Source organism: Rattus rattus, chromosome 5 (assembly GCF_011064425.1).
Source record: "Rattus rattus isolate New Zealand chromosome 5, Rrattus_CSIRO_v1, whole genome shotgun sequence".
Classification (NCBI taxonomy): domain Eukaryota; kingdom Metazoa; phylum Chordata; class Mammalia; order Rodentia; family Muridae; genus Rattus; species Rattus rattus.
In genome coordinates, this window is record NC_046158.1 from 100,421,919 (window position 1) to 100,435,943 (window position 14,025).

A 14,025-nucleotide genomic window follows, 5' to 3' on the forward strand; every position below is an offset into this window, starting at 1 on the left:
TCACAAGGGCAGGGTGGTCTTTGTTCTGTTCCTCACTGACTCGAGAGTTGAGGTCAGTTCCGTACATATCGTGTGTTGGTCAGTTATTTATTGAATGAACTAAAGACCTTCTGAGAGAGTGAGTCTCTTTCTTTTTGTTCCCCAAATCCAACTCCCCAGTCTTGATTCTTAGGGGCCTCACCTTATCATGATCCTCTTAAATACCCAGGGTTCATCCTTCTACCCTCTGTTGTTCTAGGACTCTGTTTTGAAGTATTTCAACATTTCATCCCCCATTACCATTTTCATCATGGCAGTCTACTCAGCTCTGGCCTGGATCCTCCTTTTTGGGACGCTGGCTTCTTTGGGTGAGTACAGATTAGAGGAAGAGCTGCATAGGATCAGAGGAACCAAGGTCCTCTGGCCTTTTCCAAAGATGTGTCAATCATTTCTGCATCCCCCACAGATATAGTACCCTGTATATACCAGGCACTTGTTCCTAGTTGTTGAGTAAATGGGCAGACAATAGAATGAAAATGGTTTCTAGTGTGGGTCCCTTTCTCTCTCCTCCGTCTTCTGTCTTGTTTATGAGGCAAGTTCTCCTGACGTGAAATAGGAAAGACTGAATAGACATCTAGGACAATAAAGCTTCCTGGAGTAAAATTGGACCCAATGCTAAAAAGGACTCACCAATGTTTTTAAAATAAAATGATCTTGGAACGGGGGATATAATTTTGTGGTAAAGCATTTGCACAGCACATATGAGGTCCTAGGTTTCATCCCCAATGTTGAAAAAATAAAGCACAAAATAAAATAATTTCATTAGAACACAATATAACCCCCAGCAATCCCAGCTTTGGAGGTCTGAGAGCTTTAGAATCAGTGGTTGTCCCCTGTAGTGTAGGGCTCTGAGGAGAGAGGACACATGATATTACAGGTTAGGTTCAAAGGAGCAGGCTTCTGTTTGGGTATGGTAGCTATGCCAGCACTTTGGAGGTAGAGGCAAGAGGATTAATTTAAGGTCATCCTCCAGTATATGAGTTCAAGGTCAATCTGGGCTACTTAAGACTGTCTCAGAACAAGCACCAACAACAAACCTTGAAAGTCTTTTGCACCTTGGGAGATGATAAATGCAGATGACCCTCCTGGTTGGCAATGTCGAGATACTGATGTGGACTTCACACTTCTCCCTTGCTAAAACCACTCACATTTCAGTTCTTTCCAGTACTTTCCCTTCTCGAGGCTTCATTTTCTCTCCCAGTTTGTGCCTCTTATCCCCAAGATATACTCTCTCCAAAGGTTACTGCCCTTGGCCTGCTACTGCTCATCTTATTTTGGAGGTCGTGTGTGTGTGTGTGTGTGTGTGTGTGTGTGTGTGTGTATGTGTGTGTGTGTGTGTCCTACTGCCCTAGATCCTAGCCAGGTGAAGTCATTTTCCTTCTTGATGAGTGTCTGTATGTGTCAGTGACAGCAAACATCACCCACATCTTGAAAATCCTGTCTTTGGTCTGAGGACATTCAGAGCAATGGGGCTCCTTTTGCTTTCTTCTGTTTTCTCAGGTGAGTAGAAAAGTAATCTAGCTGTGTTTTAGGGGAACGTGTCTGGCTGGTCACCTAATCTACTGGCCAAGAGGATTCTAGTCCTTCTTGTCCTGCTTCCTCAGCAACCTCTCCTCCTCCCCCAACAGCTGAGGGTTCCTCTTGAGCTGTGAGTTTTTAGAGTAGCATCATAGACAGGAATTGGGGTTGGAGAGAAGACTCAGCAGTTAAGAGCACTGGCTGTCCAGAGGACCTGGGTTCAATTCCCAGTACTGACACGGCAGCACATAACTGTCCATAACTCCAGTTCTGAGGGATCAGTAGTCCTCTTCTGGACATCATGTGGTACTTAGACATACATGCATGCAAAACACCCATTCACATAAAATAAATAAATCTTTAAAAAAAGAAAAAAGAACAGGAATGAGATGAGTGACAAGATGTTCCAAAGGAGGATGGAATAACGTCATTCACAGGATCAGTCCTTGGTCTCACCCAAGAAACTGGCAAAAAGACCAAGGTAGAGTAGCAGTAACACGCCCCTGCCTTGGGGCTCTGCTTAGTAGGAAAGGCCAAGCCCCTCTTCCCATTGCCCCTGCCCAGTGATGGGTCACAGAATGACTTGTCCTTCCCAGTTATAGGGTGTGGCTGGTTCTTGTTCCAAGTGGTAGGTGTCTGAGGGCTGGAGATGATGTTTGTCCTGGTGTGTCTCCCGGGGACTTGAGACATGAGGAGACTCCACGCTTCTGCCTCCTCCTCTGGATTGCCACTGTTTTCTCTCCTATCCGAGGTCAGCAGGCACTGCACACTGATGCACCATCTTCCACTCTAGGAGTCTTCCTCACTGCGTGCCTTGAAGTAGGCTTGAGTTTAGAAAATACTTCGCCCTTGTTTCTCCCTCTTATTAGAATCACAGAATCACAGAATCACAAGTTCCCTTGTGGCCTGCTTGGTCTCCCGCTGCGTGCACTTACCCAGTTACCTTCTTCCCTTTCTTTATCTTCCCCCAGGAGCTCAGAATTCCGTTTCTTGGGAGGTCCAGCGATTTGATGGATGGTATAACAACCTCATGGAGCACAGATGGGGCAGCAAAGGTGAGGGCACAGTCCAAGGGCCAGCGTGGTGCTCACCAGCGGGGAGTCAGGGCGGCAAGTGTGGCAAGAGGCTATCTCGTCTCACTGAAAGCTGCCAACATCTAAGGCTTTAGGGTTCAATGTGTGGAGGGACAGGGGAAGTCGAGAATGCTCGTGAGGTACGGAGATTGCTAAGTGGTTTAGAGTACAGTGCTGCTCTAACAGAAGACCTGAGTTCAGACCCCTGCACACATTTCCAGCAACTCATAATTACCTGTAACTTGGGGTCTGGGCATTCTGATGCTCTGCAGGCACATGTACTCACATTCACAGACAGACAGACAGACAGGCAGGCAGACACACACACAATTGAGATTCATTCTTGTCTTTACCTCTCCTATGCCAGGCTCTCGGCTGCAGCGCCTCGTTCCGGCCAGCTATGCAGATGGTGTGTACCAGCCCTTGAGAGAACCCTACCTGCCTAACCCCCGACACCTTAGCAACAGGGTCATGAGAGGTCCCGCAGGGCAGCCGTCTCTTCGGAACCGTACAGTCCTGGGTGTCTTCTTCGGTGAGAGCTGTAGCGGGGTGGTTCTGAGGTTTTGATCAGGAATCTGTGTTTACCAGTGTGGGACCAGCCAGGAACAAAAGCGGTATGACAAAACTACACGCTACAGGGAACCTCAGCCTCTGGAGGAGCCATTGGGGTGGGGGTGGGGTGTCAGCTGGACACCTCAGTGCCTAAGGAATCAGGGGATGAGACAAGATACTATGGAGGATCAGAGGTGGGCGTGGGAGATGGAAGAGGAAGTCATTAAAAAGGATAGGAATAAAGCAGATGGGGGTGGGGCATGCCGAAGTGAGGTCTGACATGAATCTTCCTTGTACTGGTAGAGAATATGGAGAGGAATAGGGTGTCCTTCCATTTGAGGGGAGGGTTGTGATACAGATTGTGATAGATCGTCCCTGGAACACTGTGGCTCCTAGAACATAAGGGGAGAAGGAAGGGTTCTAGTTGCAGCAGAGAGGACACTATGGGATCGTTAGGGGGTCACAAGTTCCGTGGCAAGGGGTTAGTCCTCCAGCAATGATGGCTCCTACGAGCAATATTGGGTGTCCATGCTAGCTCCCATGTGACTTCCTGCTTGGCTGCAGGCCTCCAGGGAGGTTCCCAGCTGCATGTTAGAGCTGGTGCTGACAACCCTGCCTACGAAACACCTCCCAGTTACCAAGGAGAACGCCAAACTGACAATGACAACATCTTAGAGCAGGTGTAGGCACAGGCAGGCCAGGAGAGACAGAATCAGGAGGGAATGTGGAGGTCAGGGCTTGGACTTGCCCATAATAGGAGATGACTATTCTGAAGCTTCGAGTATGGGGTAGGGGTGTTGGGGACTCCATACCTGAGGCGGGGAAGAGCATGGTCCCAAGCTGGCCTAACAAAACCTCCTGCACTATGGGCAGGCTACCACGTGCTCTCAGACCTGGTGAGTGTGGAAACACCAGGCTGCCCCGCAGAGTTCCTCAACATTTACATCCCACGTGGGGACCCAGTGTTCGACCCTGACAAACGCGGGAACGTGGTGCTGCCCTTTCAGAGGAGCCGCTGGGACCGCAGCACTGGACAGAGCCCTAGCAACCCCCGGGACCTGGTGAGGCCAGGCAGCCAAAGGCAGGAGGGCAGAGGGCTGGAGGGGATCTGAGGCGGGATCTGCTGGAGGCCTGGGGTCTGGCTGGGAAGGCCGGGCAGGATGAGCCTCTCGCCCACCAGCAAGAATCTGCCTGGTTCTCCTAACCCTGCTCGTCCCTGCAGACCAACCAGGTGACCGGCTGGCTAGATGGCAGCGCCATCTATGGCTCCTCTCATTCCTGGAGCGACACTCTGAGGAGCTTCTCTGGAGGACAGCTGGCTTCTGGCCCTGACCCTGCTTTCCCGCGGAACTCCCAGAACTCTCTGCTCATGTGGATGGCACCAGACCCCGCCACGGGGCAGGGCGGGCCACAGGGGCTGTATGGTGAGGCTGCGGGGGTCCTGGCAGGAGGGCTAGGGTTGGAGGCACCAGGCTGCTTGGTGGTGGGGGGTGGGTACTGGAGGAGGGGGTCTGCCTGTGGGTCTGGGCTCCCCTGGCTCAAGCTGTTGCCCATCTCCTGTCCTGCTTCCTCCCATGGATGCAGCCTTCGGGGCCCAGCGCGGGAACAGGGAGCCCTTTCTGCAGGCACTGGGCTTGTTGTGGTTTCGCTACCACAACCTGTGTGCCAAGAGGCTGGCGCAGGAGCACCCACACTGGGGGGATGAGGAGCTGTTCCAGCATGCTCGCAAGAGGGTCATTGCCACTTACCAGGTGAGTCTTGCCACGGGTCCAGGGCGACTCTGCTCCCCCAACAAAGCTTCCCTGGTCCTGGACAACGCCCCTTTCCTGTATACCCCTTTCTAATAGGGCTCTCCTTCAGGGAAAGCTAATGTGTAGAAAAGACTACTGTACATTATAGAGAGGAAACTCTGTTTATGCCAGATAATTTTGGATTTGATCATTACTTAACATCTCTCTCCTTAGTCAATTCTGTGAAGAGCCTACCACTTGATGCTGTTGTTTTAAAGGTTTTTCTCCCATGACCAACCTTTGCTGGTCCTCATGTCTACTCAATGGGCCTTCCTTGGGCCTCTTCCTCGGGGCCCAGTCCCATGCACATGTCTTTTTATCTCTTGATCTTCAGAACATTGCCATGTATGAGTGGCTGCCCAGCTTCCTGAAGCAAACGCCCCCAGAGTATCCAGGTAAGGGGTTGAGGAGGGGGACTGACAAATTGCCAGGTGTCTTTTAGTATGGATTTAAGGCCTTAATATGTCCATTTCTCTTCTTACCTCAGGATACCATCCATTTCTGGACCCCAGCATCTCCCCAGAGTTCGTGGTGGCCTCAGAGCAGTTCCTCTCTACCATGGTGCCCCCTGGGGTCTACATGAGGTAGGAGAGGAAGCTCATATATTTGTATCTTAGACCCACTTATTGATAAAAATCTGTCTTCTGGAGCCCTCAGACAGGATTACACCAATTGGAAGCAGCTAGTTTCTAGACAGAATGGTGAAAATGGAGGGGAAAGGTGGTCTGTCTTTAAATAGACCATTCATTGTGCATGGTGTTGGTTGTCTGTAGTCCACGATTGTGTGATTTGCTTGTATGCATGTGGTTGATGGCTTTTCAAGACAGGACTGAGTAGCCCTGGCTGGCCAGGAACTTGTTAAGATTCTCTTGCCTTTGCCTCCCATGTAGCTTGATTACAGAAGTGCACATTTGATCAAAAGAAAATTGTTTATGTTCTTTTTAAAAAAGTGTGTGTATGTGTGTATGTAGCTGGGTGGTGGTGGCGCACACCTTTTTTTTGGTTGTTGTTCATTTGTTTTTTGATCAGGGTTTCTCAGTTTAAATTGAGACCTGTCCTGGACCCTTTTGTTAACCAGGTTGCCCTTAAACTCACAGACATCCACCTGCCTCTTCCTTTAGTGTGCTGGGATGAAAGGCATGCGCCACCACAGAAGTCTGTGGCTTAGATCTTTAATCCCAGCACTCAGGAGGCAGAGGCAGGAGGATCTCTGAGTTTAAGGCCAGGCTGCTCTACAGAGTGAGTTCCAGGACAGCCAGAGCTAAAGAAAACCTGTCTTAAATAAAAACAAAAACACTCCACCAAACCGAACAACAACAAACAAAAACCCAAGCCATCAATGTGTATGTTTATATCGTTGCGGGCAGTGGCGTATATCCTTAAAGTCATTTCACTGCTCAGAAGGATGATGTGAGAGAATTAGCTTGAGTTCAGAAGGCCAGTGTAGGCAAAATGGAAAACTTCATCTTGATAAAAAACAAACAAACAAACAAACAAACAAACAAACAAAAACCCAAAGAACGTAGTGCATGTTTATAGTCTCTAATCCCAGCAGATGGAATCAGAACAGGATATTCTCTACTACACAGAGAATTCAAGGCCAGTCTGGATTACCCGAGACCCTCTCTCAAATAGAGACTACACATACATATAAATAGAAATATATAAATGATATGTACATAATAAAAGTGTGTGTGTGTGTGTGTGTGTGTGTGTGTGTGTAACTATGTAGGAAAGCTATTATATGTCAGGCTTCCTACCTACCCAGTCAACCTCAGATTTTAAGTATCTGAAAAAGTTCCTTCTGTACTGAAAATGTAGATGTTTTAGGGCCATTCTTCCAGAAATAATAAAATCTACTGGCTATTTAGAGAGCATTTATGTTATATCAAGTATTATAAGAATATGGATGGGGGAGATAGTTCAATTAGTAAAGCATTTGCCACTTAAGCACAAGGACTTTAGTTCAAGGGCTCCATCTCTAACATCCTATAGGAAGACAGATGATTCCAGGGCTGAGATGGTAGAAACAGGTAGATCCCTTGGGCTGGCCGATTTGTCAGCCCAGCCTAATTATCAAGTCCCAGGTGCCAGTGAAATACCCTCAAGACAAACAAAGGAACAAGCAAACAAAACAAAACAAGGTGGAGAACTTCCAAGGACTGATACCTGAGCATAACTTTTGGACTCTACATATGCCTGAACCCATATCAAACGTGTGTGTGTGTGTGTGTGTGTGTGTGTGTGTGTGTGTGTGTGTGTATACAAACATACATACAAAGACTCCAAGATTACTGTATGGGCTGATGTGCATAGATTGTTAGGCAAATATTATGCCATTTTACATAAAGAATATATATGCATCCATGGATTTAGTACCAGTAAGGGTCTTAGAACAGTCTCCAGTGGCCACCAAAGGACCTCTGTTTGTGAGAATGCTTTCTTTCTGGGTGTATTGGAGATAGTGGGTGTAGATTTTTTTTAATGGTCAAATTTTCAGATACGTGGTCAGATGGGAGGTAAGAACCTTCCAAAAGTCAAAATGCTCAGTAACTACCAAGGTCTTGGTTACACAGCAGACAAGGAAGGCTATAGCCTGGGACCCCCGGCCGAAGTCTTGCAAGCCAAAGCTGATACCTGGCATTAGGGCCCGTGGTCTCAGTAACCATTCTTGCTCCTTGCCTTTTAGGAATGCCAGTTGCCACTTCCAGGGGATTGCCAATCGTAACTCAAGTGTCTCTGGAGCTCTCCGAGTTTGCAACAGCTACTGGAGTCGAGAGGTCAGAGGTGGAGATAAAAATTGGATTGATAAATGCATGTGTGCATGTGTATGTGTCTGTGTGTGTGAGGGAGGGGGACACTAGGGCTGAAGTAGGCAGCTTTGATGGGCTAGAGTGAAGGGACCAGCTTGGGGACATGGTCAAAGGCCAAACCCCTATCCTCACCCAAGGGCTGCATATGAGAGACAAGAGGGGAGGGAACTATGTGTTCAGGTGTGGTTCCACATTTACTGTTCCCCCTAGGTGTCTCCCTTGACAATGCTGGGCCTCTGGAGGCTTTGGAGCATCCAGCTATGCCATCCCACCTAGATAACTGCTAGACCATGGGGTATATACACCCCTCGCTTGGGTTTCTCTTCTAGTAAGAGGAGAAGAGCAAGTTCAGTCAGGTCCTGTGACTTCTGCAGTACCACACAACTGGTTAATGGAAGAGCAAAAATGAGCATCCAGATGCTCTAGTGTCCTTGCCAATCATATTGTCAAATCTCCTAGGAGAGAATAAAAGTTTAAAAACCCCTGTGCTCCAACACATCAGCTTTGGGTGGGAATATCATGTACCATGAGTGCAGAATTAACCTGAAGTTGAGAAATGCTCACCAGGAGCTATGAGCATGACAGGCTCAAGGATGTGGCAGATGAGGGAGCCAGGCACTCAAACTCTGGTCCCTTAGCCGTGTCTGTCTTACTCTCTCTCTCTACTCCTTAAGCACCCCAAGCTACAAAGGGCTGCAGATGTGGATGCGTTGCTGCTGGGCATGGCCTCCCAGATTGCTGAGAGAGAGGACCACGTAGTCGTTGAGGATGTGCAAGGTGAGCCTGAGGCTGGTCCTGCAGGCTGTGAACTTCTGAGATCCTGCTGGACCTGCAGAGACAGGCAGGGAGGAGTTCTCAGGGCTGAGAGAATTTCTGATCTACTCATCATGGTTCCTTCTCCATGGCTCAGATATTTCTGGGATTGGTTAGAGTGGTCTGGGCTGGAGGCTGCATGGATGGCCCTCAACTCCCTCCAACCCTTTAGCATTTCTTTTTCAGATTTCTGGCCTGGACCACTGAAGTTTTCCCGTACAGACTACCTGGCCAGCTGCCTGCAGAGGGGCCGGGATCTAGGCCTACCTTCATACACCAAAGCCAGGGAGGCACTGGGCCTGCCTCCCGTTTCCCACTGGCAGGACATCAACCCTGCACTCTCGAGGAGCAATGGCACTGTGAGGAAGGGTCAGGACCCAGAGGGATGGGTGGGAAGGGCCTGGGCACATTGCCCAAACAGGGAAGATGAATAGTAAAACATGGGTACCAGAGACTAACACTTGGTGAGAGAACAAAACTCATGCAGGCCATTTTTTGCAATCTTGTACACCGAGTCAAGAGGTTTCAAGTTCAGCAGGATCTGCCTTTTGACTCTGAAGGTCCAGGTCTAGTAGATATGTATTAACTATCTGTTGCTTGCCACACACTTACTTGGTAGGCATTTATTTTCTTACTCAACAATCCTACAGTGGGAATCGTCCTTGATTTAGGAACAAGTGATGTTCTAAGTATTGATATCCTAGCTGCTTTACCTGAAGAAGGCTGCTATGCTCTGAACTATCCCTTGTAAGCAACTAGCATTGTCTGCTCATCAATAGACTGAGTTTGATTGCCTTACCATTTTGGCACAGTCATCTTGGCACAGTCATCTAGGCAGAGAGGAGTTTGCACAATCGTGTGCCCAGTACATTGCATTTCGCCTCTACTGTAGGGTTACAGGAAAGACCCAACAGGCTTATTATAAGGAAGTGCTATGCCGAGCATGGTGTCTCATGCCTGTAATTCTAGTATTTGGAGACAAAAGCAGGAGGTTCAGGAGTTCAAGGCCAGCAAGTTCCAGGCTAGCCCAGGCAACAGGAGACGCCGACTCAAGAAATAACTCTCCTTGCTCCTCCCGTAAAGTAATTCATACAATGGTCTCAGGGCTTAGCTTAGGGTGTAACAGCTAACTTAGGGGTGAAGGCGGCTGGATTATTACTACAAAGAAACACAGCTTGTTCCTGAGTCAAGGACCTACAATAACCACTATAGGATTGTTAAGAGTAACAAAAGCAATGCCTACCAAGTGTGTGAGGTAAGCAACAGATAGTTAATACATATATACTGAACTTGGGCCTTCAGAGTCAAAGGACAAATCCCACTGGATTAACTTGGTGTATAAGTTACAAACTTATAAAAAAAATCTACATCAACATAAATATCTTGAGACAAGTCAATAGGAACAAGTCTTTGGCTCCAGTTAGGAGTCATTGGAATGAATCTGATCAGGGACTTAGATACAAGTAAAGAACAGGAGGTGTCAGGATGACTTGGCTGGTGTTTGCTGCCAATCCTGAAAACCCAAGATTGATTCCCCCTAGGATTCTCACGGTGGAAAGGTAAACCAATTCCTGAAAGTTATCCTCTGGCCTCTACATGTGCATCACAGTGTACACACACACACACACACACACACACACACACACACACACACTAAAAATTTAAATTAAATTAAAAGCAGAGTAGAAAACTCTGGAAGTGGGTGAGGTATCAGAGACACCCATATCTCTGTCCCAACATACGGGAGGCAGAGGCAGGAGTTACCTCAGTTCCAGGCCAGCCTGCTGCAGAGTGAGACTCTGGTTCAAAACAAACAACAAAGGAGAGTCAGATTTTTTTTTAATACTCTCACTCGAATGCGTGGTGATCCCCTGCCTCACTTTCTCAGTGCTGGGATTACAGATGTGAGCAACTGTGACCACAAATTGCTAGAGACTTAGTTGTTTGAAGTTCTTTTTAACTCTAAGGATAGAAGCCTTTTATAGTATCATTCAGACATTCAAGCTTTCACAGTCTGACTCAGGTTCCACATCAAGAAACTACCGGGAGAACAGACAGTTTTTGTTTGTCTTCATAAAACGGGAATTGGAATCTGCGGAAAGCTTCCTGAAAATCAGTTAACTTACAGAAAGCGCCCAGAGCAATGCCTGGGGTGTAATAAGTACTCTCTAGGAATGTGGTCTCATAGAGGTCATTTGTTGTTTTTGGCCCAGGGGCTAATGCCTGGAGCTGTCTCTCTGCCCAGCCTGGTTGCTGAGTCCTCTCAAATAACCTCTGTTCCAGGTGCTGGAGGCCACGGCTGCCCTGTACAATCAGGATCTGTCCCGGCTGGAGTTACTTGCTGGGGGGCTTCTGGAGAGCCACGGAGACCCTGGACCCCTTTTCAGTGCTATTGTCCTTGACCAGTTTGTCAGGCTACGAGATGGTGACCGCTACTGGTTTGAAAACAACAGAAATGGGTGAGGCTGTGTCTTAGAATCTAGTGGACCACAGGCCCTCTGCTTGGCCCTACACAACCTCATGGGCTTCTGTTCCAGCCCCTCTGGGTCTCTCAAGTGAGGATTTGTCTCTGACAGCTCCCGGGGCTGGCAGGCTCTTACAAACAGCTATGGACCAGGGACTGTTTCCCATGGGACACCTGAGTGTGAGGTCCTAAATCTCTCCTTAACCCTGACAGCTCCCCCACCTCTCCTCTGCCCAGATTGTTCTCTAAGGAAGAGATTGAAGAGATCCGAAACACTTCCCTACGGGATATTCTAGTGGCTGTCACCAATGTGGACCCCAGTGCCCTACAGCCCAGTGTCTTCTTTTGGCTTGCAGGTAAGTTACCTAGAGGTAGTTGGAGGGGACGTTGGTCCAGTCTTGTCCTTTCTCAACTGAAGGCTTGGTTTGATGTGGCTGGATGACCACTCCAAGTGTGGTGTGAACTAGGGTTCTGCACTTGAGAAATTTGGTTCTAGGTGCCAGGGTTGCCACATACAGTTTCCCTTTTCACAAGCTTAGTAGATGATGAATTGGGGGCAGGGCCAACTCTCTCAAAGGGAGGAAGATTCTTACATTCAGATGGACCTGGATGGGGCTGGGAGTGGTAGTCAGAGGGCAAATGAGGGTAAAGGATATTATATTCCACTGCAGCTGAAAAAAGATGTGGGGGCAGGGCGGGCAGGGTTAGAGACTTCGAGGTTCATGCTGGGACCTGCTTGCTATCCACATGGGCAAATGCCATCATACTACAGCAATGACAGGGGTAAACAGTCCCGTCCTCTCTAGTTCCCAGATCACCCCCACCTTCTCTGCTAGCACCCTCCTCAGGGACCTTGTGCCAGACTGTGTCATCGTACTGAGTATTCTGACTTCCTCCCCAGGAGACCCCTGTCCACAGCCAAGTCAGCTCAGCACCCAGGGCTTGCCAGCCTGTGCCCCCCTCTTCGTTCGGGACTATTTCAAGGGGAGTGGATTTGGCTTCGGACTCACCATTGGGACCCTTTGCTGCTTCCCCTTAGGTAGGAGAGTAATGGAGTGGGCAAGGTGGGGCTATTGAAAGGTGTAATCTAGGGGGTGGGCTGGGGTTGTCTTCATGCAATAACAACAAACGATGCAGAATGCTGTCCTTCTGGGTGGTGAGAAAAGCATTAGGGGAGGGTAAGGTGTCTGGCTGCAGATAAGCGAACTCCAGGGAGATTTGCCTTCCTGATCTGGATGCCCCCAGCCCAGCTTGGTCCCGAATCCATAAGAGTCCTGTTTGTGAGAGCCTGCCAGCCTAGGAGCTAGGAGAGACAAATCCTCAGTTGAGAAGCAGAGCTAGGGCAGACACAGTTTCTGGAACAGGAGCATGATATGGCTGTGTGTGGGTGGCCCGGCAGCCTGGTATGGTGCGTTTAGCTTGTGGCTTGAGGAATCTGGACTTAGTTTCTGGCTGGGAAGAGGCTTGAGTAATGGAAGCAATGGTGGCTGATATTTTAGACACTACCCAGAGCTTCCCATGGGTTGCAACGTGCTCCCTCCACGGAGCCTCGCAATCTGAAAGTTGGGCATCAGGAGGCTCAGAAGGTAGGAATGGTAGGTGCTCTTCCTAAGAAAAGAGTTGAGAAGGGAGTGACTTCTTTCTCTGATGACCACTGTTCCCTGAACATCCTTCTCCACTCTCACACCAGTCAGCCTCCTCAGTGCTTGGATTGTTGCCCGGCTTCGGATGAGGAATTTCAAGAGGCTCCAGAGACAAGACCGCCAGAGCATCATGTGCGAGAAGCTTGTAGGGGGAGTGGAAGGTAGGCCTGGGGGTAGCCAGGGCTATGATCCTTACCCCCATCCTAGAAATCCAAGAGAAAAGACCCTCATTCCCAGAGCTGTAGGTGAAGCCTGGGCAGGTTGGGGAACACTATGGGTCTGCAGTTTTCCAAGCTGCAAAGCTCCTCCCAATGATCCTAAATAAATGGAATGCAACGGAGTAGAAGAGTCATAATACCCTGCCTTCATCTCAAAGGGCTATGATTCATAAGTCTTGAATGGTTTTGCGGCATCTTGTGCTGGAATTGCAGGCAACAGGACTAATTAATGAAGTTCTGAAGTCAAGCAAGATTGGAATCTTGGCTCCACTGCTGTGGACTAGCTGTTGGACCTTAGGCAGATTGTGTAAACCTGTCTTTTCTTATCTGTAAAGTAGCAAACCCTAACATTGCCTAGATCTTAGGTTGTGAAGAAACATTAATAGCTAATCCAAAGCACTACCGTGAGCACCCAGCAAACACTCAGGACACAGTGGCCCTTATCTGCCTTGTGGGTTAGAGGAACAGCAGAACTGTTGAGGAGAGAATGACCCTCAGAGTCCAGGGAGGGGTCAAGTTGCTGCTCTCTCTCTCTCTCTCTCTCTCTCTCTCTCTCTCTCTCTCTCTCTCTCTCTCTCTCTCCTCCCTCCCTATGTATTCTTCTGCACCCCAGCTGACCCAGCCCCATCTCTTGCTTCCCAGCTTTGGAGTGGCAGGGCCGCAAGGAACCCTGTAGGCCAGTGCTTGTGCACCTACAGCCTGGACAGATCCGAGTCGTGGATGGCAGGCTCACTGTGCTCCGTACCATCCAGCTGCGGCCCCCACAGCAGGTCAACCTCATCCTGTCCAGCAACCGTGGACGCCGCACCCTGCTGCTCAAGATCCCCAAGGAGTACGACCTGGTATGGCCCAAATGAGGCAGTTAAGTAAAGGGAAAGGAACACTGAGCCAGGAGACAGGGTTTTTGGCTTCTAGTCCCCAGATGTAGTACCTGATAGAGAGATAAATTTGAACATGTCTGTCCTGTTCTGGATCTGCTGGTTTACATGGTCTCCTCACACCCTGGCAGCAGCTGGCAGCCTCCTTCTTTGGTTATACGTCCTAGCCATGAGTTCCTAGAAGAACCTGGGTTCTCTCTTTCCTATTCTATTATTTCAGACAC

General features: G+C 48.9%; 1 protein-coding gene across 1 annotated transcript in view; it reads left to right on the forward strand.

The window, feature by feature from the left end:
* The first annotated feature begins 264 nt into the window (after positions 1 to 264).
* The window catches only part of Duox1 (dual oxidase 1), a 33,444-nt gene continuing 19,683 nt past the window's right edge, over positions 265 to 14,025 (forward strand). The window contains exons 1-16 of the mRNA XM_032904094.1: positions 265 to 347; positions 2,529 to 2,612; positions 2,998 to 3,162; positions 4,056 to 4,243; positions 4,405 to 4,606; positions 4,767 to 4,933; positions 5,307 to 5,367; positions 5,460 to 5,556; positions 7,662 to 7,752; positions 8,460 to 8,562; positions 8,785 to 8,957; positions 10,882 to 11,057; positions 11,300 to 11,418; positions 11,964 to 12,101; positions 12,753 to 12,866; positions 13,566 to 13,765. Of these exons, the coding sequence (XP_032759985.1) occupies positions 290 to 347; positions 2,529 to 2,612; positions 2,998 to 3,162; positions 4,056 to 4,243; positions 4,405 to 4,606; positions 4,767 to 4,933; positions 5,307 to 5,367; positions 5,460 to 5,556; positions 7,662 to 7,752; positions 8,460 to 8,562; positions 8,785 to 8,957; positions 10,882 to 11,057; positions 11,300 to 11,418; positions 11,964 to 12,101; positions 12,753 to 12,866; positions 13,566 to 13,765 (2,136 nt within the window). The 5' untranslated portion in view covers positions 265 to 289. The remainder of the gene's footprint in view (positions 348 to 2,528; positions 2,613 to 2,997; positions 3,163 to 4,055; positions 4,244 to 4,404; positions 4,607 to 4,766; positions 4,934 to 5,306; positions 5,368 to 5,459; positions 5,557 to 7,661; positions 7,753 to 8,459; positions 8,563 to 8,784; positions 8,958 to 10,881; positions 11,058 to 11,299; positions 11,419 to 11,963; positions 12,102 to 12,752; positions 12,867 to 13,565; positions 13,766 to 14,025) is intronic.